Raw genomic sequence first — 24,132 nt, 5'->3', positions numbered from 1 at the left:
AGCCCTATGGATGCTTAATTGGTTTTGACCTAATGGTACACTCTTAGAAAGCCATCTTTACATAATTTAAACTTGGAATACTTGAACATTATATTCAACTAATTTTTAGGAAAACCTCATTTTGACCTTGCTTGACTTAAAGTCCAGTCTATTAGTAATTCTTAAAATGAACACCATTCTAGAATTGATTTTTCTAGATGGAATTTTAGGAAAAAAACAAAAACCATGTGTTACATTATCATGTCTAAAAAAAAAAAAAGAAAGAAAGTAAACAGAGAATGGGATCCAAAAATTGCTGCCAAAGCTATTTACAAGATATTCTTTTCACTGTAAAAGGTGACTGCACCTAAAAAATGGGCAAAATATGAAATTAAAACAGTTTCACTCCATGCAATATGCACCTATGATTGTTTAGCTCCTTAATCGCCAAGCACATAGTGAGATTTTTTTTTTTTTAACGAAGGGATTACGGAAAACGTGGGGTTCTGACTGCAATAAGAGGGGAGGAACACAATGTGCCGCCCTGCCCACCTCCCTCAAATATAACCCAGTTCTATGCCCTTTTCTCTAGCATGATGAAGAAGCCAATTTTTCCTCATTTCATACTACTTAAAATCCAATCAAGTCAGCTGTAAAAAGGCTGTCTTTGAACGCTCTGTGCCTCCAAATCCATGCTGAATCACAGTGAAGTCACTGGATGTACTTTTCACATTTGAACTATCTGTTGTGGAAAACTTGTTGCCATTGTGTTGGAAACCAAGTGAAATGGGGTACTCGAAATGCGGTCAGCATTGCTTTTCTTTTATAGAGTCTTTAAAGCGGTACAGGAGTGATCTTCCTCCATTAAATTAGAATTTGATCATTTCACCAGAAATTTTAGGTTGTTCTCCATAATCGACAGTTTTTTGCTTTCTTGTTTGTTTGTTTGGCATTTTTGTGGTCATTGGAACTACTCAACATGTGAAGAAATAACTTAGAAGTAGAAACTGTCAACGCCATGCATTATACCTGTCATCATATTAAGGGTTCTCAATTTTCACTTGCTTCAGAAAAACATCTTACCATTGAGGCTCGTCGTTTCAACCTCTTTGGCCCCAAGGAGAAAAACGATACAAAGGTATAATTAAATCCAAAACTTAACAAATTGGGCTAAATCTAGCTTAAAAAAATTTTCAAAATCTTGCCTGGAGCACCATCGACGAAGGGGATGATACCGACAAGAGATGATTCAGCTGCAGGAGGGGGGAAAAAAAGACAAAATTTTCAAATGAATGTTGTGAAACAATTATCTTTGGATTATAAGGATTTAGACCTTTTGAGCTATAACTATGAAAAGAAGCAAAAAAGTGGTATCAGAGAATACATGGTTCAATCTGCAAGTCCCGTAATCACGCAGTGAGGGGGTCTACATTCAATCAAAGAATTGCAGAAAAAGACCCCGAGAGACCCAACAAGTACAATTGTCTCATTCTGCAGATGAGGAAGCTGAAGCCCGTGATCACAATGCCTGCAGCTACGTTGAAATAGTATGAAATTAAGTTTAGGAACTACGAGAACTACTACTTTCAAAATGTATCAGCCAGAGAGCTCTAGAAAACATTTTATGCTTTCAGTGACTTGCCAAACTACAATCATGGAATGTATCTGCACATTGGATCCATCCTGCTGTGACGATGCCTCTTTCCCCTGCAAGCATTAGGATTAATAAAAAAAGTCTCTACCACTCAATACTCTACTACCTTACACAATTTCCTGGTAAATTATTTTAAAATATGGTTGCAATTAAGACAATCAATCAAGGTATAAATTTCCTGTGGAATGATTCCATTTAGGCTAAGAGGTTGATCTACTGCACACATTCTGCGTGATTAAATATTAAAAAGACCCTATGGCTTGACCTCTACCTAATGGCAGGCACAGCACACCCAAAGCCCTTACAACCAGAATGAGTTTTGTAGTCGGCAGCCTGATTAGCAGCCGGTAAGAACGTAATTTGGGTGTGTGCAGTCACTTGGCTGGCCTGCCTGTTTTAGACCGTTCATGCATTGGCTGAAACACACACACCCATTATTGCTTCCATATTTTGTCATTTACTACCTTTTTTTTTTTTTAATTACCAAGGATATTTCTTGAGAAATAAGACAGCTCCTGAGCAATAAATTTCAAAGTGTGGATACAGAATCCTTTCCTCTTCGAGCAGGACAAGATGACTGGACAAAGCCGGTTTCTAATTAATGACTACTAATGTTTCTCAATGTTGATGGATGGCATCTGGGGACACAGCTGCCAGTGCCTGGATGGTACACCGGCTCCTACCTTCCAGTTTGTGCCAGGAGCTCTCCCCCAGGGCACCCACCCAGGCTGTGATGGGATCTAGTGTGTACCCCCTCAAAACCCTATTCCCCACTCCAGGCAAACAGGATTTTACAAAGATTTCGCTGTGATTAAGTCTGCCAAAGGCTAGTCTATTGGTAGAAAAATATAGTGGATCGTTTTATCTTAGAAGATTTACAGTTGAGAGACAAACTGGTACCATCAAAAGAGTTTGGGCTTAGGGTTGCCAAGAGTAGTTCAGTGGCAGAATTCTCACCTGCCATGCAGGAAACCCAGGTTCGAGTCCCATTCCGTGCATTTCCAAAAAAAAAAAAAAAATCAACAAATGGTGCTGCAATAACGGGATACTCACATGGAAAAATTATGAAATGTGACCCCACCATACAGCATACAAAATAAAAAAAAAGAGCATGGGCTGTGGGTGCCTGCAGTCCTGGATTCAAATCTTTGACCCATTACTTAACAATTCCTAGTAGTGATAGTTATTATTTACTGAGGGTTTACTCTGGGCCAGCCACATGTGTTATCTCATCTCATCTTGATAATTAATTTTCAGATGAGGAAACTGAGGCACAGAAAGGTTAAGAACTTGCCCAAAGTCACATAACTAGCAATGGGGGTGGGCTGGTGGTGGCCAAATTCAAACTTAAATAGTCTAACTCTAGAGAAAGTGTGAACATGGGCTGGTTTTAGCCTCTCTACAACTAGTTTCTGGATGATAAACCTCGTCTATAACATGATTATAGTTATTCCTACATTGCAAGGTTGAGAGGAGAACGAGAAGACATCTGAAGACTTCCAGAAACGTAGGGTGTGCAGGCGAATAGCAATCATTATTCATTTGATTTGAATAAATGAATTAGTAACAGTAGAAGCTCAGTTTTACACAAGTATGGATGGAATGTGAGTTGATTCACTCCTTATCATAAAAGATTGTTCGAAAATATGTGATACCCGAAGGAATACAGAATCAGGAATTCTGGCTCTGTGTGATGAAGGGCGAGAAGCTGTGTGGTCTTAGACAAGTTAAGTTATCTCACCGACTAAGGAACAGGGGCAGGCCTGGACCACTTCATCCCTAAGGTCCTGTTCCAGCCTGGAGTCTCAAATGTGGGTTCTGTTCCTGGTTCCTCCAATACTGATCCTGGTTGTGTATTTCTCTTTAATTTATTTGCCTTCCCACAACTTCATATTCTCACGCGCACTAAGCCCTCAGAAGCCTTTGGAAAAATATTCTTTCACTGAGGTACTAGGGGAGTAGGTTTAAGAGAACATATTGTCCCTGGGATGTAAGGACATTTTGGCATGTTTATGTTCTTGATTCTCTTTCGGAGACCTGTGAACTAGAACACTAAAAAAAAAAAATAACTTTGATGAACTTAAGCAGCTACCGTAATTAAAACCCATAATTTATTCCCCAGCTTTGTCAGCAATGCAAGAGCATCATTATGTCTGTCCTCTTGTCTATGATATTTTTATCAGGTGTATGTTTAATGACATAATTTGACATTGGGTCGTTTAATTATATTTTGCGGAGGAAAGCAGTTTTGCTCTGGCCATGTCATATTACAGACAATGTTTAGACTAGTATCTTCCAGGAATCCCCAAAGTCATGAGATAACACTCTTACCAGATGGTGACAAGAAACTGGAGTTATCAGCTTTCTCTGTTGAGGAAAAAAAAAGTGATTTAAAATTAGTTTAGTTTACGTACAAATTCATAGGTTCACATCTTTATGAGGGAATGAATATAAAATGAGTTGCACATAGCTACCAGAAGGGGGTAGTGTGATGATTTTACTATTTTCAACAGACTAATCAGCACTTCTTTTCAATTCTCTCAATATATCTGCGGTGAAGCACTCTTTCCAATTTTTAACTGTTGTGGATGCCCTATATACTTTATTATATAATAGTTTGGTATACAGTAAACTAAAAATAATGATTAAGAACTTCCATTGTTGGCTACTATGTCCATTAAAACTTGTCAAAGCAAATCTACATATCTTAAACTTCCATTAACTGCTTCTTTTGGGCACAGATTTTATACCTATTAAGCCATTCCTTCTTTCTTATGAGCTAAACTAGATCAGAGTCCTCTGGGTGTGTAAACTACAAAAACTGCTGAGTTATTTAATCTTGTGAAAATGCTCAGATTCTTTAAAAAATTAAGTATATATTTTTCTCTATGAAAAACAATGCATGCTTATCGGAGAAATCTCAGAAACCACAGATAAATCAAAAGAAGAAAATAAAAACCACCCATAATTTTACCACCCAAAGGTAAAAACATTAATATTTCAGCATGTATCTTCTCTCTTTCTATGTATACATGTATATCTATATATGCACGTGTGTATTTACATGTATATAAAAGGGTCATATCACATAAACTATTTATAATCATATTTTTTCAGTATGTTCTGAACAATGTTCTAGATCATGAAACAGTTTTCTACAACATCATTTTCGATGTTGCGTAACATCTCATTGATAGGATCCGCCATAATTTTTTTTTGCTTTTTTGGCGTGGGCAGTCTCCAGGAATCGAACCCAGGTCTCTGGCATGGCAGGCAAGAATTCTGTCACTAATGAGACAAAATAAAGTGTCAATGGCTGAGAGATTCCAAACAGAGTTGAGAGGTTATCCTGGAGGTTATTCTTACGCATTAAATAGATATCACCTTGTTAGTCAAAATGTAGTGGAGAGGCTGGAGGGAACTGCCTGAAAATGTGGAGCTGTGTTCCAGTAGCCATGTTTCTTGAAGATGACTGTATAATGATATAGCTTTCACAATGTGATTGTGTGATTGTGAAAACCTTGTGGCTGATGCTCCTTTTATCTACCTTATCAACAGACGAGTAAAACATATGGAATAAAGATGAATAATAGGGGGAACAAATGTTAAAATAAAAAAAAAAAAGAAAATTCTGTCACTGAGCCACCACTGCACCACCCTGCCATTAATTTATACAACAAATTTCCTCCTGATGGGCATTTTGGTGTGTACAATTTTTTATGATTACAAACAATGCTGCAATAAAATCTTTTGGCTAAATGTTTGCATTCATACTTAATTAATTCTTTCAGAAAGTCCTTGAATTTTGGTTGCCAAACTGCCCCACAGAATGCTTAAACCAGTTTATACCACGCTTTGCTGTACATAAAAAGTGTTACTTCCCCAAACCCTCACCCACAAAAGGTACTATCCTACAAATTATCTTTCTTTTATTTACAAAGGAATAGTCAAAATACTATTACTCAAGATACCACTCAAAAATCATAGTGGTATCTTGAGATGTCATAAAAAGAAAGAAGAAGTATGTTGGGGAACTAAAACTGCACAGTGAAACATACTTGGTAGCCTCCAGGAGCCCCTTTCTGAAACAGTGATAGGGTGCTGTCTACTTTCTGGGATAATTGAAATCATAGCTGAAAGCAGGTCTGAAAGAGTGCTCAAGTTACCCAATTGTCCTGCAGCCAACAAGGCAAATGAAGGCAGAGGCGTTAAGTGCCTCGGTGACCAATGTTAATCAGAATCGTCTTTACCTTAGTCTCTGTCCTTCAATATAGCATACCCCTTATGTTACCTTAATATTTCACCAATGGGTTGTCTATTGAGTTAACAGAAGTTAATTCTAAAAATACTCCTAGGAGCACTAAGGGACAACCAGTCATTTACATGGTAGTGTGAATTATTTCTAAAAAGCTGAAAAGACTTACTATACTGGACTATGTGGAAAATCTCTGGGGAGTGTCAACATTCAATATGGGCTCCTCAGAGAATGGCAATGTTTGAGTGTGGACAGGTAATGGCGAAATGGGCAGAAGCATGGCACAGGCAGGGAGCAACAAGAAGGTGCTGGGAAGAGTTGAGAACAAGGGAAGAAGGCTGGAGAGAGTGATGTTGAAGGGCAACAGAGGCTAATACGGCTTTCTTTACAATTTTGCCCAGGGGGTGATCATAGCCAATCATAGCCAATTGTGCCAACCTTCTCCACTGCTAAATCCTTTGACCAGAGCTGTGTACCCACAAGGCTGATATGAGTTACATTTCTTTCTTAGATATTAGAGGAAATGGGCAATTCAAGGGTCAGAGGAGGGTTAGAACAAAGAAGGAAGTTTCTGGGAAATCCACAAAACTGGTTCACCATCCCTGGGTAGTCAAGTTTGAGACACGTGGACTCACAACCAAGAGCAAAAGACCTGATCAAAATGTAGATCAAGACCTAAACGAGACCAGCCCATAGGCAGAGCTGACCTCTTCCATCACGGAAACTCCAGGGCTCTCTGATGGTAAACATCCCATTGACCTCTCCATAGGCCTTATATTTTCCTGAGCATCAGTCTATGTTATTCTTGGGTTTTCTCTTAAACTAAAGAGGTGGTCGTCATTCCCAGTGAGTCATTATATTTGAACTACATGCAGTTCTTAGGAGACAAAACATTTCCATTGTTAAAAGGAGTCATAAACAAAGAAAGGAAAACATTAAAATCTTCAGATTTTCCTTTGGAAACCTACAAAGAGCACATTTGAAAGCATTATTCATTTATTGAAGTCTCAATTTAAGTCAATAAATGAAATTATTGTGATCTGTCTATAAAATTTACTCACTATGACTCCCTGGTGATTTTTTTGTAAAACAAAGTCCTTATATTCCATTATGATGAGCATGAGTTTGGCATGCTGGGGCTTAGAATGGAAGCCAAATAGAGCCAGAGGACCTGGAAACTCAAGAATCTGGCCCCCTTGATAGAGTCCCACCCTACATCATTTCCTTGGCACTTTCTTTCAAAATTATTGCCACCTCCCAAACTCCAATCCCACATGGCCAAATGTGGTCAGAGCACTGCCATATGAATGTCCCTCTGCTCTGTCATTGCCCCTCCAACTTAATACATCCAGGAACTCAGCCCTCATCACCCCACCTCATTTCCACACTTGCTCTGTTCTTGAGTTCAGTAGTATTGCTGGTAATGCCAGCCAAATCGTTTCAGCTGGAAACTGCATATATGAGTTTCCTATTGCTGGTGCAGCAAATTACCATAAATTTAGGGACTTAAAACAACACACATTTGTTATCGTCGAGTTCTGTAGGTCGTGAGTCTCACCAGATTCAAGTCAATGTGTTAACTGGCTGCATTCCTTTCTGAAGGCTCTATGGGACAAGCCACTTCCTGCTTATTTGGGTGGTGGGAGAACTCAGTTCCTGGCGGTTGTAGGACTGAAGTCTCCGTTTTCCTGCTGGCTGTAAACTAAGGGCTGTTCGCTGATTCTAGAGGCCACCCACATTCCTTGGTTCATGGCCCCCTGCCTCCATTTTCAAAGCCAGCAAGAGAAAGGGAGAGGGTGGCAGTGTCCTTCTCTCATAGCATTCCTCTGACTCACTTTTCTATTTTCCTCTTCCCTTTCTAAGAACTTGTGTGATTAAATTAAGCCCATTCAGAAAATCCAGAATAATCTCCCCATCCCAAAGACCTTAAATTTAATCACTTCTGCAGAGTCCCTTTTGCCATGTAAGGTAACACATTCACAGGTCCCAGGGGTTAGGACATGGACATCTTTGTGGGGGGGGTGGTGGTGATTATTCTGCCCTACACTCTGAAATCCAATTTTCTAAAATTATGGAGAATAGGAGTTGCAAGGAACCATCCTCTATGAGGAAACCGCCCATAGGGGTTAGATGAAGGGCCCAGAAACTCACAGTTAAGCTTCAGCAATAAAGTTTGGTCTACAGAACAAGACACCACCTCACTGGACTCCTCCCTTTTCCCACCTCCCACCTGCAGTCATCGTATCCCACTCATTCTTCCCTCTGTAACACGGGGCTGTTGTGAGGCTAAAATAGCGATTATGAGCTTTTCTCCACCTCCCGCATGGCCGTCGGCTCAGCCATAGCTGAGCACTCGGAGGAGGGGCAGGACGACTGCCACCATCGCCATCGGGGAAAACCCTGCTGAAGGCTATGCTTCTATAAAGCAGAGGCCAAGGAGCAGCGGTGAGAAAGTCAGCCCCCCACTGGAAGCTGCTTGCGTATAGAGGGCTGGCTTCCACCACCACAGCAGAATGTGGCACCTTTCCACTTGATTTAACCAGGACACATCTCCAGATTCAAGGCTAGACAAATGATGCAAACTTCAAAGAAAGTAGGCATTGACGCAGGTTGCATGCGTTAGAGAGGATAGGCAGAAAAGATGGGCTGAAAGTACCAGGTTTGAGGATTGCTCCTGCGATGCTATGTCAGGCTTCCTTTGGCACCATCAAGATAGGACTGACCAGAGCTTGAAGCAACTGTTGAACGGCCAAAAGGTGAAACCCTACTGATAAATATCCTATGTGGTATTTTCTTTGGAGTCATATGCTCACCCACTGCCAATCCATTGATGTTTTTAAAATCCGGATGCAAGCACAAAGCAGCAACATCTGAGGAGGAGTGATAGGGAATTTCATCAACATCTACCAGCAAGAGGGAACAAAGAGGACTCAGGAGGGGGGTATCCCTAACTGCTCAGAGGGTTGCTATTGGTGGTGGTGTGGACTTACGTGTCCATAACGTCACAAGAAGCATTGGATTGTCTCTTACCTGATGGGAAATGCTATATCTACCCACTCGTGCGCACGCATCCCCTGTGGTCTGGTGGGGGCCCTGGCCCCAACCCCATGGATGTGGTGAGAGCACGTCTGATGAACCAGAGTCCTTTGAGATGGCAGGTGCCCTGGCTACACAGGGATTCTCCATTGCTCATTACAGACATGGAAGAATGAAGGATATTTTTGCTCTACATAAAAGGTTTTGGAGTATTTGCAAAGCCCCCTTGGGGGCTCACAAGCAGTGGGGACAACCAAAGCAATGGGTCAAGCCCTCAATCTGGGGGTTTGTTCATACAAAATTTAACCTCGCAAAGGATAGGCTAAGCCTACTTAAAATTAGGCCTAAGAGTCACCCCCCAGAGAACTTCTTTTGTCGCTCAGATGTGGCCTCTCTCTTTCAGCCAATACGACAAGCAAACTCACTGCCCTCCCCCTCTCTACGTGGGACATGACTCCCAGGAGTGTGGACCTTCCTGGCAACGTGGGACAGAAATCTTACAATGGGCTGGGACTCAGCATCAACGGATTGAGAAAACCTTCTCGACCAAAAGTGGAAAGAGCGAAATAAGACAAAATAAAGAGTCAATGGCTGAGGGATTCCAAACAGAGTGGAGAGGTTATCCTGGAGGTTATTCTTACACATTATATAGATATCACCTTTTTAGTTAAGCTATAATGGAGAGGCTGGAGGAAAGTACCTGAAACTGTAGAGCTGTGTTTCAGTAACCATGTTTCTTGAAGATGATTGTATAATGATATAGCTTTCGCAGTGTGACTATGTGATTGTGGAAACCTTGTGTCTGATGCTCCCTTTATCTACCTTATCAACAGATAAGTAAAATATATGGATTAAAAATAAATAAATTGTAGAGGGAACAGATGTTAAAATAAACTTAGTAGGTTGAAATGCTAGTGATCAATGAAAGGGAGAGGTAAGGGGTATGGTATGTATGATTTTTTTTTCTGTTTTCTTTTTATTTCTTTTTCTAATTGATGCAAATGTTCTAAGAAATGATCATGATGATGAATATACAACTATGTGATGATGTGAGTTACTGATTATATATCAAGAGTGGAATGACGGGCGGGCCACGATGGCTCAGCAGGCAAGGACACTTGCCTGCCATGCCAGAGGACCCGGGTTCGATTCCTGGTGCCTGCCCATGTTAAAAAAAAAAAAAAAAAAAAGAGTGGAATGAATATATGGTAATAATGTTTGTATTTGTATATTGTTATGTTGAACAAAAAAAAGAAGTGCCTGCTCCATAAATATTTGTTGAATGTTTTTGATAATGGATAATGCCATATAAAGTCTCCAATCTGATCTTGGTTCCCAGATTAAATTTCCTGCTCAGACTTCTCATCCCAAGGTCAAAGTTGTATCTTCATCCATTTACTCAATAGTTATGCATTCATCCAATTTATTCATTCAACAAATATTTATTGAGGACCAGTTATGGGCCAGGCACTGCCCTAAGTGATCAAGAGAGACAAAGTTTTTTCCGTTAATTAATTAAAAAATAAATAAATAAATAAATATTAATATAAAAAAAAAAGAGAGAGAGACAAAGTCCCTGCCTTCATAGAGCTGACATTCTGTCAGGGTGAGAAAGATAGTCAATAAATACATGAATAACTGAACAGGAGAAACGCATTGCCCCTTCCCAATGAATCCACCCCCACCCCTGAAACAAGCTTTGATTTTATTTTGATCATCAAAAGAATAAACACAGTAAGTAAAAAAAAAAAAAAAAAAAAGGTTTTGGCCAAATTGGTTGAGACTTGATCCTTGGAATATCATTTTCTTTGTGACCTATGAGCAGTTGAAGAAATTGGATTTGTGACATGTCGCAGGCTGCGTGAGACATCCCTCTGAAAATGATCCCTTCCAAATCAGTAAAGCCTCCCGCATTTCACATTGCTTCCACTGCCGGGTTCCTCACGGTTCCAAGGTGTAAGCAACAGACAAAGACCGGGTCAGTTCACATCGCTGTGTGTTGGCATCAGACATGCTTCATCAAGCGCTTACAGGCATCATGTGCAATTGTCCAAACACGAGTCCTTACCATTGAAGTGATCATGGACCTCAAAAATACCATATGAAATGTGTGTTTCTTGCTAAAGAAAATTTGCAAAAAACATCAGGAACTGTGAACTGTTTCTTCAGGGGGGAGTAGTTCCTGACTGTCTAGGGGTGTCTTATCAGCTGAAGAAATTTCACATGTGTAGTCTGAACTTCTCAACCCTGGGCATTAACAGTGCAAGAAGCAGATCTCCATAATACTGGCCTGCTTTGTAATTTTCTAATTTGAGCAGGATCTTTCACTTATAATAAGTGATTGTTAAGCCTTTGAAGCCTTGACCTTTGTGAGGAATTGGTACAAAGTATTAACAGCTATATTCATCGTGCAGTATAACGTGTTGACCTTGGAGGCAGCAAGTCCATGTTGGTGGGGGGTATTCTACAGCAGCTAGGGTACCGTCTTAGGTAATGTAAGTAATGTACTCTATGATTTTTAGCAAAATGATTTGCCTTTCTTGCTTCTATTTTCCGATCTGTAAAATGGAATGATAACATCAAGTGGTACAGAGGGTCAAATGAAGAAGGGTAGCTGCTGTGACCCCTTTTATGATGATGCAGCCACTTGTCTGTAGAATAAATGTGTTTACATCATGCTGCCATGTAGCCATGACCTGTTAACAGTCTGTAGCTGGAGATGAGAGAACTATTGTAGGGGTTCTCACTGTAATCGTGAGGGAAGCTCCTTATCAAAAGCTTGTTCAAGAAAGCACTACGTTGAAGTTTTAATACATTTTGCTGATCAAAATGTTGCTAGCAACAACTATGCGATTGATTATATACTTTGGATGGACTGTATGGTGTGTGAATAGATCTCAATAAAATTGCATTTTAAAAAATTATTGCTAGTGAATTGAAGAGTGAATTGTTCCAGCCTTTCAGTTTTCACTTTAGTTCACGTCACAGTTATTAAATATTTCCCATCTTGGACAAAAACTACTTGAAATTTTTAAAACTATTTCTTTAGCATATATTCATGTAGTTTCTGATAACAGGTATGTAAAATTTTCCGTGATTCTTTTCTTATAAAGGAGATGAAGAGAAATCACTCTCTTCTCTCTTGTCTCTATCTTATTTTTTCCAAATTAAGGATGATTCTGCAAGCCCCCAAGAACTTCATACTTGGAGAAGACAGCCCAGGAAAAGGCACTTGGGTGCCTTCAATTCCTCCCTTTGAGAGTAACATTACATTCATTCTACCTGGGCCTCCAGGACAGACCAGTCTCAAGGCCAATCCCTGCTCTGTCTAGCCTTTGGGGATTCTTTCTCCACTGAGGTAGAATAGAAGAAGACTATGGCTTCTCTTGGGAGTCAAACAATTTTCCTTGCATTTAGTTTCACCTTTCCTTCTTTATTAACATTGCCTTTGAAAAAGATTCCATGAAGCAGAATTTTATTTCCAAAAGTAAGAGCTGAGACAAAGACATTAAGAGAAGAAAGGAAGGAGGAAGGGGGTTCCTTTCTTCCCAAGGTGTGGGCTCCTTGCTAAAAGACTAGGGGGGAAGGTCCATGTTGGCCCCTGCCCCTCTCTAGATGGCAGCGGAGGTCCCTGGGACCAGGAGAGCAGAGCTCAGGCAGGCCTCACTCCTGACATGGGGCCATGCCTTGAGTGAGGCAATTTTGTTTTCTTGCTAAAACATCCCATTGATGCAGAAAAGACTTCCTATAGAGAGGCTTTCGCCTTGGGATTCTTTTTTGAGTTTAAGGAATTTGCTTTTTTATGAACCACTCTTTCAGTATGTAGAAAACATTTTTTAAAGTGTACCTATAATTTCTAAACCAGTAGGAGCAAGTTCATTTTAAAAAGCCATGTAAAAAGGGTCAAGCCATATCACGTCAACTTATTCAAGTTATGCACCTATTCATACCAGGATGAAAAGAAACTCAAACTTCACTGTAAAATTTAAGTACGTTTTTAAGACAAAACTATCGCATTTCTTCAGTGCAGATTTATTAAGTAACTTATAGAACAGGAGCTTAACCTGGTTTTGTTTTCTGCTTCCCGAAAAAGTTAAGGGATTTGTTGAGGCTTTTAACCAAGAAACAACTTAAGAAAGGAATTGGGAGAATAATCCGCCCCTTGTTTTTAGGAGTGTGGCCACGAGTCTTTTCTCTCCTTTTCAGATATTGCGTAAATATGGGCAAAAGGACTTCCAGGTCTTATAACCAAGTTGAGGAAAACAGTTTTTCTTGTTTGCTTAGGATTTGTATAATCACTGATGCTAAACATTGCTGATCTATGATATAAAAAAAGATTCCTCTTCTGCATATTTATTCTCATGATAGAAATAGTGTATATCACATAAAAAGTATATATTGTTCTAAGCAAAAAAGAAGAGATTATAAACGTGATAAAATAGCAATAGTGAACATTGATGATCCCTGTTGCACCAGGTTTATCGCATTAAAAGCTAAGTTTTATTATTTAATCAGCCACATACTCTATGAGGCAGATATCATTAGTGTGATCCCCTTTTTAGTGCTTGAGAAATGGAGGCTGGGTGAGGTTTAGTGGCTGGTTGGAGACCTCACAGCTCCATCATTGTAGTGCTGGGGTCTGAATCCAGGCAGTCTGACTTCAGAGCCTAACCTCTGAGACTCTATCCTGCTTCCAATGACAAACACCATAGACCATAAACTGATAAATAAATATAGGGTACTTATATTATTACTCCCTGCTCTCTCTCATCTGTCCTTTCTTCTCATGTCCACTGCTCCCTTCGAAGCTCAGGCCTTGATTTTCTTACATCTGAGTGAAATATTAAAACCCAGAAGCCTCTCACTGGAAGATCCCTTAATGATCTCATTAAGATCTCTTTATGATCTTTGCATCCAACGTCTCCCACAAAACAGTAACCCATCCACCAAATGCACAGCGTTGGCCCACAGACTGCATTTAGCTTCCAGGCAAATTTTATCTTGCCAACTGTGCTGCCAACATTTCAAAGTTGGGAGATTTCAAATGAAATCCCCCAATTTCCTCCCTGTCTTACAAAAGTGGAAGTTTTAGAAGACGACCCCTTTATGTCAGCTCTCTAGCCCTCCAAAGCAGGCTCTGTCCGCAGAAGCCATGGAGATGGCCCTCTCATCTTTATATCTTAAAAATATTCATTGACTACCCTATTCACTTGGAATTTGATCATATATGATTGAGCACTGTTATTCAACTTTTCAGCTGTGTCTTCTTTTCCCAATTAAATACTAAGCTGCCTGACGCTTCCGTTCATTATCCTCCAGGGAGCCATTCCAGTGCTTTCTATGGTAGGTGTTCACAAATGTTTCATCATTGACTGATGAAGTCATTAAGGACTCTACATTGGTCGGGAAAGCAGAGCCTGTGGAAGGTAGTTCAAGAGCAAGAATTTAATAGAGGGAAATAGTCCAAAGGCGCTGGTAGAGCTAAACAGCAACCACGGGAAGGTGAAGCAATCCAGACGCCAGCAACAATGGAAAACTGTGGCTACTTCTAGAGCCAGAGAAACAAGGGGAGGAGGTGAGGTCAGCCTTCCTCCTGCCCTCCAACCTCCTACCACAGGCACGTGTTCACCAAATCTAGATGGAAGCCAGTTGGCAAAGGAATATGAGAAATACGCTTTAATATCTCACTCAGGCTCCCATGTGTGATGGCTGAGTTTATGTGTCCACTTGGGTAGGTTTTGGTGTCCAGTTGTTTGTCAAGCAAGCACTGGCATGATTGGCACTGTGAAGCCACTTAGCAGACTGAAATCATCAGTAAGTCAATTCCATCTATGGCTGATTACATCCACAACCACCTGAGGAGACTTCAATGCGAGAAGTCTCACACAATCAGTGGAGGCTTTAGAAGGAGAAGGGATGACTTCGGCAGTCAGAAGAGAGAATTTCCATCTCTACTTCAGCCAGCCAGCTTCTCCTGGGGAATTCACTGAAAACTTTCATTGGCGTTCCCAGCTTGCAGCCTGCCCTACGGAATGCAGACTTGTGCATCCCCACAATCATGTGAGATGATTCTTATAAAAATCTCATAATATTTACAGATACCTCCTGTCAGTTCTGTTTTCCTAGATACAAAGCAGGGCAGGGGAATGGACCAGAGAGCAAAGAAGCAAAATGACCTACACTGGCTCCATAAAGGAAAGACTTGGAAATATCTCTTGGATGACTTTTATTGAGGATCTGAAGTTTAGAGCAGTAGTTACAACTGCCAATCATAACAGACAGATCATTTAACATTTTACAAATGTTTGCTAAAATGTCCATTTAAATATGTGTCAAAACAACATAAACTAGTCAATGATTGTGAGTCTCCATTGCCTACCTCAGTGACATCAATACACCCCATTATTGACTTTTCCTCCTTTTCCTAATGTCCTCTCCCCACTCCCTCACTTCTGATTCCCAAATCATGCAAGGTCATGTCTGGGTTTGTGAGTCTTTCGTTTTCCTTCTCACTACTGGACACTGCAGTAGATGTAGAAGTAAAATGTGAGTAAGTTTCTTAAACCTGTGCCTGTGGCTATACTAATGAGTGTTTACTCCCAATACATTCACCCCCAGGTTGGGCAGGAAAGATAAAGATTTACTCTTCCAGAAATGGATCTAAAAATTGATACAACTAGCCCTTCTTGCATAAATATCTCAAACCCAACTGAAACTTGTTGCAATCTGGTTGCAGCCCTCCTCTGGATTGAATTACTATTCCATAGAGAGATGATTAAAAACAAGCCACACCTAGGCAGTCTTATATGGGAACCTCAAACAAAACATGTGCTTTTTTTGTGTGTGTTATTATATTTGTTCTTTGGGGCTTATGACAACAGAAGTTCTTCCAAGAATTGTATTTTCGGCTTTTACTACATAACCAAGACAATGAATGAAAACATTTCTAATTTGGCACATTCAAAATGTGTTTACTTCAGCTATAACCATCTCACATCACACAGCTTGATAAGTACTCTTACACAATGTATTTATTAAATGATTCGTAATGACATCATTAGAGAAAACTTCAGCTTAGCTGATGGAACTTCCCAAAGTGCAAACAATCAGCGATTTTAGGTGGGACTTGGCCAACATGGGAAAAAGGTAAGCTGTGTTTTTGATCCCTCAGCTCTTGATTCTTGCTCTTCTCCCACCTTCACACAGCACCATCCACCCACTCCCTCACTGGTTTGTCCCTCTAGGACTCATCTTGGCTCTCTTGTATGCTGGAAAGGATAATAACTTGACCAGGTTTCTTAATCAGGGGTTTAAGGGTGGTGGTCCTCCCCCAAGGGTCTATGAGATGCATTTCAGTGTTCATAAATTCCCAGAAATACAATGCAACTTTGTGTGTGTTCACATGCATTTTGCCTGGGAAGAGAAGAGTCCCACAAGGGAGTCCATTTTAAATTAAAGTGCTTTATATGGCATTACTAAGACCAGGCACTTCATAAACATTAACTCATTTAGTCTTCATAACAACCATACAAGGGAAGTTATCCCCATTTTATAGATGGGGAAACTGAGGCACAGAGCACTTGTGCAACTTGTCCAAGATCACTAGTAAGGGACAGAACTAGGACCTGAGCCGAGTCTCTCCAGCTCTACCATACTAGGCTCCTTCTCATCTCAGTCTGTGTTCTACAAAAGCAAAGAGCTGCTAACCTACTTGGGAGTCCACTCTGCTCTACCAGGAGGGATATGCACTCTAGGAAGGATGAAATAATGGGACAAAATACTCATAAAACTCTTTCTGGCAGGTGGGGGATATTGGGTACTCCCCAAATTAGACATATAGTCAGTAATCTACCCTGCTGGTCAGCACCAGTGCTGATGATGGAATATCTTGGTTCTGCTTTTCATGTAATAATGCTAGCCATGGTTAGTGCTGGTTTGACTTCTGAAGGCTGGTAGCTTCTGGGGCTCTTTCAGTCTGATGACATGTGAGTGCCGCTCAGTGCTTCAAGGGACAGGGAAGGACGGAGGCAGACTGGCCTTCGCTGAATGCTAACTACACTGGCATTACACTATACTCCTTCATGGGCTCTCCACATTATCCACGAAATAGATTCCCACTGCACCTTGGACCCCATATTTTCCTACTCTCCCCTTGCTCAGCCATCCTGGCCTCCCTGCTATTCCTTGCACACACCAGGCATATGCCATCTCAGGAACTTTGTACTTGCTGTTCCCCATGCTGGGAACCCTTTTCCTCTAGAGAGCCCTTGGATTGCCCTGTCACCACCGTCAAATTCTGCCTAAATGGCACCAGCTCAGAGAGGCTATTCCTGACCACTCTATTTAAAAATGCAACACTTTTCCCCCTTCGTCTCACTCTGTCCATCCCCTTATCCATAGCACTCATTGCTATCCAATGACTATATATGTACATATGTCTGTATATTCACATATACACATACACATACACATACGCACATCCCTGGGATCGAGTGTCTTCTTCAATTTTGTACCCTAGAGCCCTTAGTTGCCTCATACAAGTCCCGGTCCATTGTTTGCCTACAAGAACCAATTTTCACCCCTTTGGGGACAATATTGCCCCCCCTGAGAATGCAGGTTCTAGGTTGCCTCTGCTTTCTCCCCCCCCAAATACATTTATAAACAGCATTTGCTTTGGTGTCCCTCCCCTCCCTGGCTCCACTGGCATCTAGGATGATTCCACTTTTCACCAGCTGACACACTCATCCATGCCAAAGCATTTGCAATTTATGGGTTAGTAAGAGTCTCTGTGGCAGAATTTTAAGTGCAGAAGCACCTGGAAAGGTGGGCTGGAGGGGCTAGTGGTTAGGATAAGGAGAGTATTTTTCTGGTTTCCCTTAAATCTTATCACTCTTTAACCGATCACAAATAGTAATCACTTGGCATCTTAGTTTAGGTTCTGTCATGGTCAGGTTCATGTGTCAACTTGGACAGGTGGTGGTGCCCGTTTGTCTGATTGGGCAAGTGCTGGCCTGCCTGTTGCTATGAGGACATTTCGAAGAATTAAATCATGAGTGCCTCAGCTGCATCCACAGCTGATTCCATTTGTAATCAGCCAAGGGGCATGTCTTCTGCAACAGTGACATTTAATCTAATCAATAGAAGCCTTTTAAGGAGGATTCAGAAGAGACAGGCTCTCTTCCTGCTTTGGCCGGCGAGCTTCTCCTGTGGAGTTCATCCAGACCCTCCATCGGAGTCGTCAGCGTCACAGCCTGCCCTGCGGATTTTGAATGTTCCCATGGTTACGTGAGACACTTTTATAAATTTTATATTTATGGCTATTTCCTGTTGATTCTGTTTCTCTAGATAACCCTAACTAATACAGGTTCTCTGGGGCACAGAGCCTAAGACAAGGGTTCAGGTGGGAATAAGTTTATGGCCAGGAGAAAGAAATGAGGGAGCAGGGAGAATGAGACAAGGAAGGAGGAAAGCCAATGAAGAGTCCATTACTGAGGTCTCTGTCATGAGTGGTGGGAGCTCAAATCCAAAGAGACCTCTGAGGAACAGAGAATGGCTTCCATTGGAAAAACCAGAGGCTAGGGCCTTTATCCAAGGCTTCCATCCCCAATGATTGACATTTGCTCCAGTGATTGATCAACTCCCCTGAACTCCTGGGCTCTTCCTGCGATTGCTGAGCAGGCTTCCCTGGACTTGGAGAAAACCCAAAGGCAGTCAAGCAGAGAACTTCAGCACGCTCAACACAGAAGTCTGAGAACACAGAACTGTCCCCCATGGCTGCAGCTGAATTCAGAAATCAGTCAAAGAGATGTGACATAAGGCACAAAAAGCAGCTGCTATACTTGCAGTTTAAAAACAGCATTGGCTATTGACTTCCTATGCACATTTTCTATACACACTTAGATAGACAGAATAGTTTAGCTCAGGGGTTCTCAACCCTGGCTGCACATTAGAATTAGCCCAGGAGCTTGTAAAATTACTGATGCCCAGACACCACCCCCTGACCAGTTCAATCTGGGCATTTGAATTTTTGACAGCTGCCCTGATGATTCTGATGCAAAATGAGGATGGAAAACCACTGATTCAGCAACAGCTTGTGCTTCAGGGTTGGTGAACAGACCATTCCTGAACCTCACAATCTCAGACTTGTAGAAAAGAGTAAGGCTGAAAGAGTATCATCCAATCCACCCACTTATATTAGAAATGAGAAATCTGAGGCACTAAGATGACTACTTTGTGTCAGATGAAATGGCTGGTGACAGAATCAGGATTAAAACTGACATCCCTTGCCTCCTGGTTCCATCTGCCCATCCAACTCTTAAGCCTCAGAAGCTACTTCTCCATGGGCTCCAGGTCCACTGCCTTACTAGATGTTGATCACCACCTGTGGCAGATTGGGCTTCCAATAAGATCACAATATTTCCCACCCTACAAGTTCTTCCAGAACTTTGCCACTCCCCTATTAAGAAGTGAGGTCCATGTCCCTTCTCTTGAACCTGATTGCGCCTTTGTGACTGCCTTGATAAACAAGGTGTGGTATAGTAACACCATGTGGCTTCTGAGTCTAGGTCATAAAAGGCCAATTGTTTCAATTACCTGCTACCTCACCTCATTGGGGTACAAAGGGACTTGGCTTCTACCAGAAGGTCAGAGGCAGCAGGAACCGACCACAAGTTTCAGTCTGCCCTTCGCGGCTCCAACTCGTGCTTTTGCATTCCAGGTTATTCTTCCTCCACCCATCTTATATGCATCTTCCCCTTTCAGTTGTCTGCCCTGTAGACTTCAAGCTCCAGCAGCAAATGCAGCATCAACAGCTATAAAGAGACTGTTTAACCAGCTCCCACAGTTGTGTAAGATCAAAGCCTTACAATAAATCCATTAATCTGTGTATATGTGTGTCCTAGTGGTTCTCTGTAATTGAACCCTGGTATATAGAGTACAAAATACAAAACCTATGACACAATTAGGTTACATGGTCTAAACATCAACAGTACTGCAGCAACACCAGGGATAAATAAGGGCCGGGGGATGGGGGGTGAGGGGGGTGGAGAGGACAAGAGTTAAGGAGAGGTTTAGATTTTCTATTTGGTGAGTATGTTTATTGGTTATCTTTCTCTTGGGAACAATGAAATTATCTAAAATTGAGAGTGTTGATGGACTGTTGACTTTGGACATTATATATGAGGCCCAAAGAATGGAGGGAGCTGAAGGATGCACTGGCCGAAAGTAGGCTGGCAAACGATGGTGTATACATATGATCAAATATTGTGGTGCTACAAAAAGGAATGGAGTTGTGACGCATGCAACATTGTGAGTGAACTGTGGAACATTTGGTGAGGCAAAATAAGCCAGAAACAAAAGAGCAATTACTGTATAGTCTCATTTAGAAAATACTTATAAGAAAGTAGGGGCCTAGATTGTAAACTTTTATAACAGTCACATGTAGTCCAGAGTGGTAATTATTATTTCTGAATTTTAAGAGGCTGTTATATATATATATATAAACTGGTATCCAGAGATATGAATGAAGCTGATCACGTTGGGATTAAGGTAATTCAGAACACAAGGATAAGGAAGATATTGTCTATAGTTTAGAACCTCATCTACTCTTTGAGACCAAAGGAAGAAAGGTTTATTATGTCCAGAACCTAAATTTTCTGTAGACATAATCTAATTCAACCTGTCTGGATGGATCATTTAAATAATCCAAACACAGGGAACCCAGAATAAGAATGAGGGCCTTTAATCCTCTATAGCTTAATGTAATACCTGGATACATCTCAGAATATATTAAGCAGATAATCAAAAAGTATTGGCTGCTGGAGACCCGGGTTCAATTTCCGGTGCCTGCCCATGTGAAAAAAAAAAAAAAGAAAGAAAAAGTATTGGCAAAGTCCCTTCAGGGATGGGAGAAAAAAATATGGAAATGTTAAACTTTACCACCAGGGAAACCCCTGATACTGTGTCAAATATTAGGGACACCCAAATCAATAGGCCAAGTCTTTGACCTTGAGGCTTGCCCTTGTGAAGCTTGTGTATGTAGCAGAAAGCTTAGCCTATCTATAGGTATGCATAAGAGTTACTTCTGGAGGACCTCTTTTGTGGTTCAGATGTGGCCTCTCTCTCTCCAAGCCCAACACTGCAAGTGAAATTACTGCCCTCCCCACTATGTGGGAGATAACATCCAGGGGAGAAAGTCTCCCTGGCGGCATGGGAGATGACTCCCAGGGATGAGTCTGGCCCTGGCACAGTGGGATCAACAACACCATCCTGACCAAAAGAGGGAAAAGAAGTGTAACAAATAAGGCATCAGTGGATGAGAGAGTTCAAATACAGTTGAGAGGCTACTCTGGAGGTCACCCTTATGCAAGCTTCAGTTATGCGTTGCTACCTACCATAACTTGCCAACCCCCAACCAAAACCATTCCTGCCAATCCTAAAGAACACCTAGGGTGTTATATAAGATTCTACAAGGTTCCATGCACTAGCGTAACTTTCCAGAAACCTACAACCTCCAGATGGCTCCCTGGACCAGATAAGTCCTGAAATGCAAAGGGGCCAGTCTCTCGAGAATATCAACTAGTTCCATCCCCCTATCCCATATTATCAACAGCCCCTTCCAACATGAAAAAGTTAGAATGGGCATAGCCTAAATACCCTTAAAGAGTGAGAGAAGGATCAAAGAATAAGGAGGAGTCATGACAGAGAAGATACAGTTCAACAATTGAGCATGACTACTGAATCATTATATTGATATTTCTTTTAGTCTCTAGTATCTTAGAGCAGCTAGAAGTAAAAAATAAAATTGTGGAATTGTAACCCATACCAAATTCTGAAATCTGTTCTACAACCAATTGTTGTGATGCGCTTTGAAATTTATTGTTTTTTTGTATACATGTATTCGTGATACCGACAAGATCAAAAGTCAAGGAATCGATATATATGAACTAGAGAGGGAGGAGTCCTTGCCATTTCAAGACTGAATGTGGATTCCCTACCCCCTTTCTTTGTGACTCACCCTCTGAGCTTTGCTCCCAGCTAATAGCTATACCAGGGTTCTTCCAAGATCCTCAAGGTTCACAAAGACTCGGTTCTCTAAACAACCATGTACCAGTAAAAATCACTAAGAGAGGATGGATCCTACCAAGTTGGAAAAGTTGGATTTTTTAATTTCTTCTGTTTTGAAGCAATATTAAACCTTAGCCTTTGCTGTTGCTCTTCTGGGCTGAAGATCCTTAACAGGCCCCTAGGTTTTTGTACATTGTGGCTCCTGTGCTAACGTCTTCTCTTTATACTGTCTTTGGCTTGACTTGAGTGTTGAAAGTTTTATCTGGGATCCCTTGTTTTACTAATCTGTAATTCTGACTTGGTTATCTTCTCCATATGAACAAAATGCCTGTGCTTATTAATTTCCAATGGATGAATGAACATGGCTACTTAACCAAGCTCTCAATGTGATTAAGAGACTGCTCTGGAGGGAGAATGATCAGGTTCAAATCCTGACTCTGCCTTGAGTAAGTTTCTTTACATTTCTCTGCTTCTGCATCCTCATCAGTAAAATGAGAATGATTTATTTGAATGAAATTACATTGCATTTATCACAGCTACATTACATTTATCAAATATTTTATTGCAGTTGCAACAATTAAGTTGCAATTATTATTAATTCAGACTATATGATTCTGTGACCTTGGATGAAGTTTATTTTTACATATTAAATGGTGTTTTTTAATGCAAATAACGTGGCATCAATAATTTGTAGTAGGCATTTAAAAAATTATTGAGGATGGATTCTTCCAAACCCCACACATATGTGACTCCATTATAACTATGAAACATTCTTATTGATATACCAATGCCTGATAAGTGAGAATATCTATTACAATGCTGTGCTTGTCTATTTCAAGTTTCCATAGCTTAGAATCATAGGAAGACATCTTTCATATTACACACATTAGAGAACTCAAAAGTTTGTCGATTTCAGGGGAGAAGGAGATTTGAAAATCATCTAGTACAATATTGTAAATCTAGAAAATTGGCAAGGGAGTCACTTAGACTATATTTTCATGATTTCAAAAACTGTCTATTTACCTAAGTTAGACTGTACAAGAGTGAAAAGTTTGCTTTGTTTGGAATTATTTCAATACCAGTTTTCTACTGCCGATCGCAAACACAGAACACAGTTGTAGATGTCTATGCGCCACACAAAAATGGGAAAACATATTTTTACTTAAATAAATCCTTTAAGAGATAGTATCTTTTAGAAACTGGAGTTCACTGGAAGAAAAGAATTACAAAATAGGTCCTAAGTTGGGAAGAAACTGGCTACAAAACAGGTCCAAGTCCCTCAGTCTATAAGGGAGGAAACACAAGCTAAAAACATGAAGCGATTTTTCCAAAGTTCATTCATTTATTCCATTTTTCAAGAGCCTACTCTGTGCCAGGCAGTGAATAAAACAAAGTCCCTGGCCTCAAATAAGATTACCTTCTAGTGGTATTATGCAACTCATTTGAAAGTTTTCAAATTCTACTGCTAAAATATTCTGTAACTGAAAATTCCTCACTAATTCAAATTCATCTCTTCCTGCCTGTACAGCAAAACTCAAAATTTGTTAGACTTTACTGGGACTTCAAATTGGTGTGATAACAAATCATATTTTATATTAGGAGCTAGGCAAAAATGTCTGTGTGGTTGAAAGACAACAATAGCTATGTGTTCATGTTAATTCAATTAATCAGATCCTTGTAAGCAATTTTAATTTATGCATCTAAGCAGGATTATAACCCATTTTATAGTTTCCTTTCTCTCTTCTTTAAATTAACAAAATCCCACATCACTATATTAACTTATACTTTATGCTGTGTACATTCCTAAGAGAAAAGTAGAGTAAAGGTCAAATAGGACACTGACATTAAGGACTAACACATATTGCCCCCAACATCATTGCAAAAGCATCCTTAATTTATCCTGACCCTTTCTTACAGGACTGTGACCTTATGAACATGAGACCTCTTGCCAAGACCAACGCACTACTTGTTACTTCCTTGGAGTAAGGATGCACCCATTATCAAGGTACATGTACACAGTATGTTGTCCTCTTGGAACGTCAGCTTACTCACTAGTAGAGTAACCCAGCCAAGCATTGCTTCTTCTGATCTCTCTCAGTCTGTTTCCAGTCCTTTGTGGGGTACAAATCCATCCCCAAATGAA

At 40.6% G+C, this 24,132-nt stretch overlaps 1 protein-coding gene and 1 pseudogene across 4 annotated transcripts in view; one reads left to right on the top strand and one right to left on the bottom strand.

The window, feature by feature from the left end:
* The window catches only part of ADGRG2 (adhesion G protein-coupled receptor G2), a 133,798-nt gene that overhangs the window by 43,845 nt on the left and 65,821 nt on the right, over positions 1-24,132 (bottom strand). For all 4 annotated transcript variants that reach the window (XM_077145080.1, XM_077145079.1, XM_077145082.1 and 1 more), the window contains 3 exons: positions 3,965-4,000; positions 1,185-1,232; positions 1,063-1,086 (listed from right to left, as the gene is read on the bottom strand). In XM_077145080.1, coding sequence (XP_077001195.1) covers positions 1,063-1,086; positions 1,185-1,232; positions 3,965-4,000 — 108 coding nt within the window. The remainder of the gene's footprint in view (positions 1-1,062; positions 1,087-1,184; positions 1,233-3,964; positions 4,001-24,132) is intronic.
* On the top strand, positions 8,568-10,770 carry LOC143671039 (kidney mitochondrial carrier protein 1 pseudogene; annotated as a pseudogene).

This window comes from Tamandua tetradactyla, chromosome X (genome assembly GCF_023851605.1).
Source record: "Tamandua tetradactyla isolate mTamTet1 chromosome X, mTamTet1.pri, whole genome shotgun sequence".
NCBI lineage: Eukaryota > Metazoa > Chordata > Mammalia > Pilosa > Myrmecophagidae > Tamandua > Tamandua tetradactyla.
This window is presented reverse-complemented; position numbering and strand designations above follow the sequence as displayed.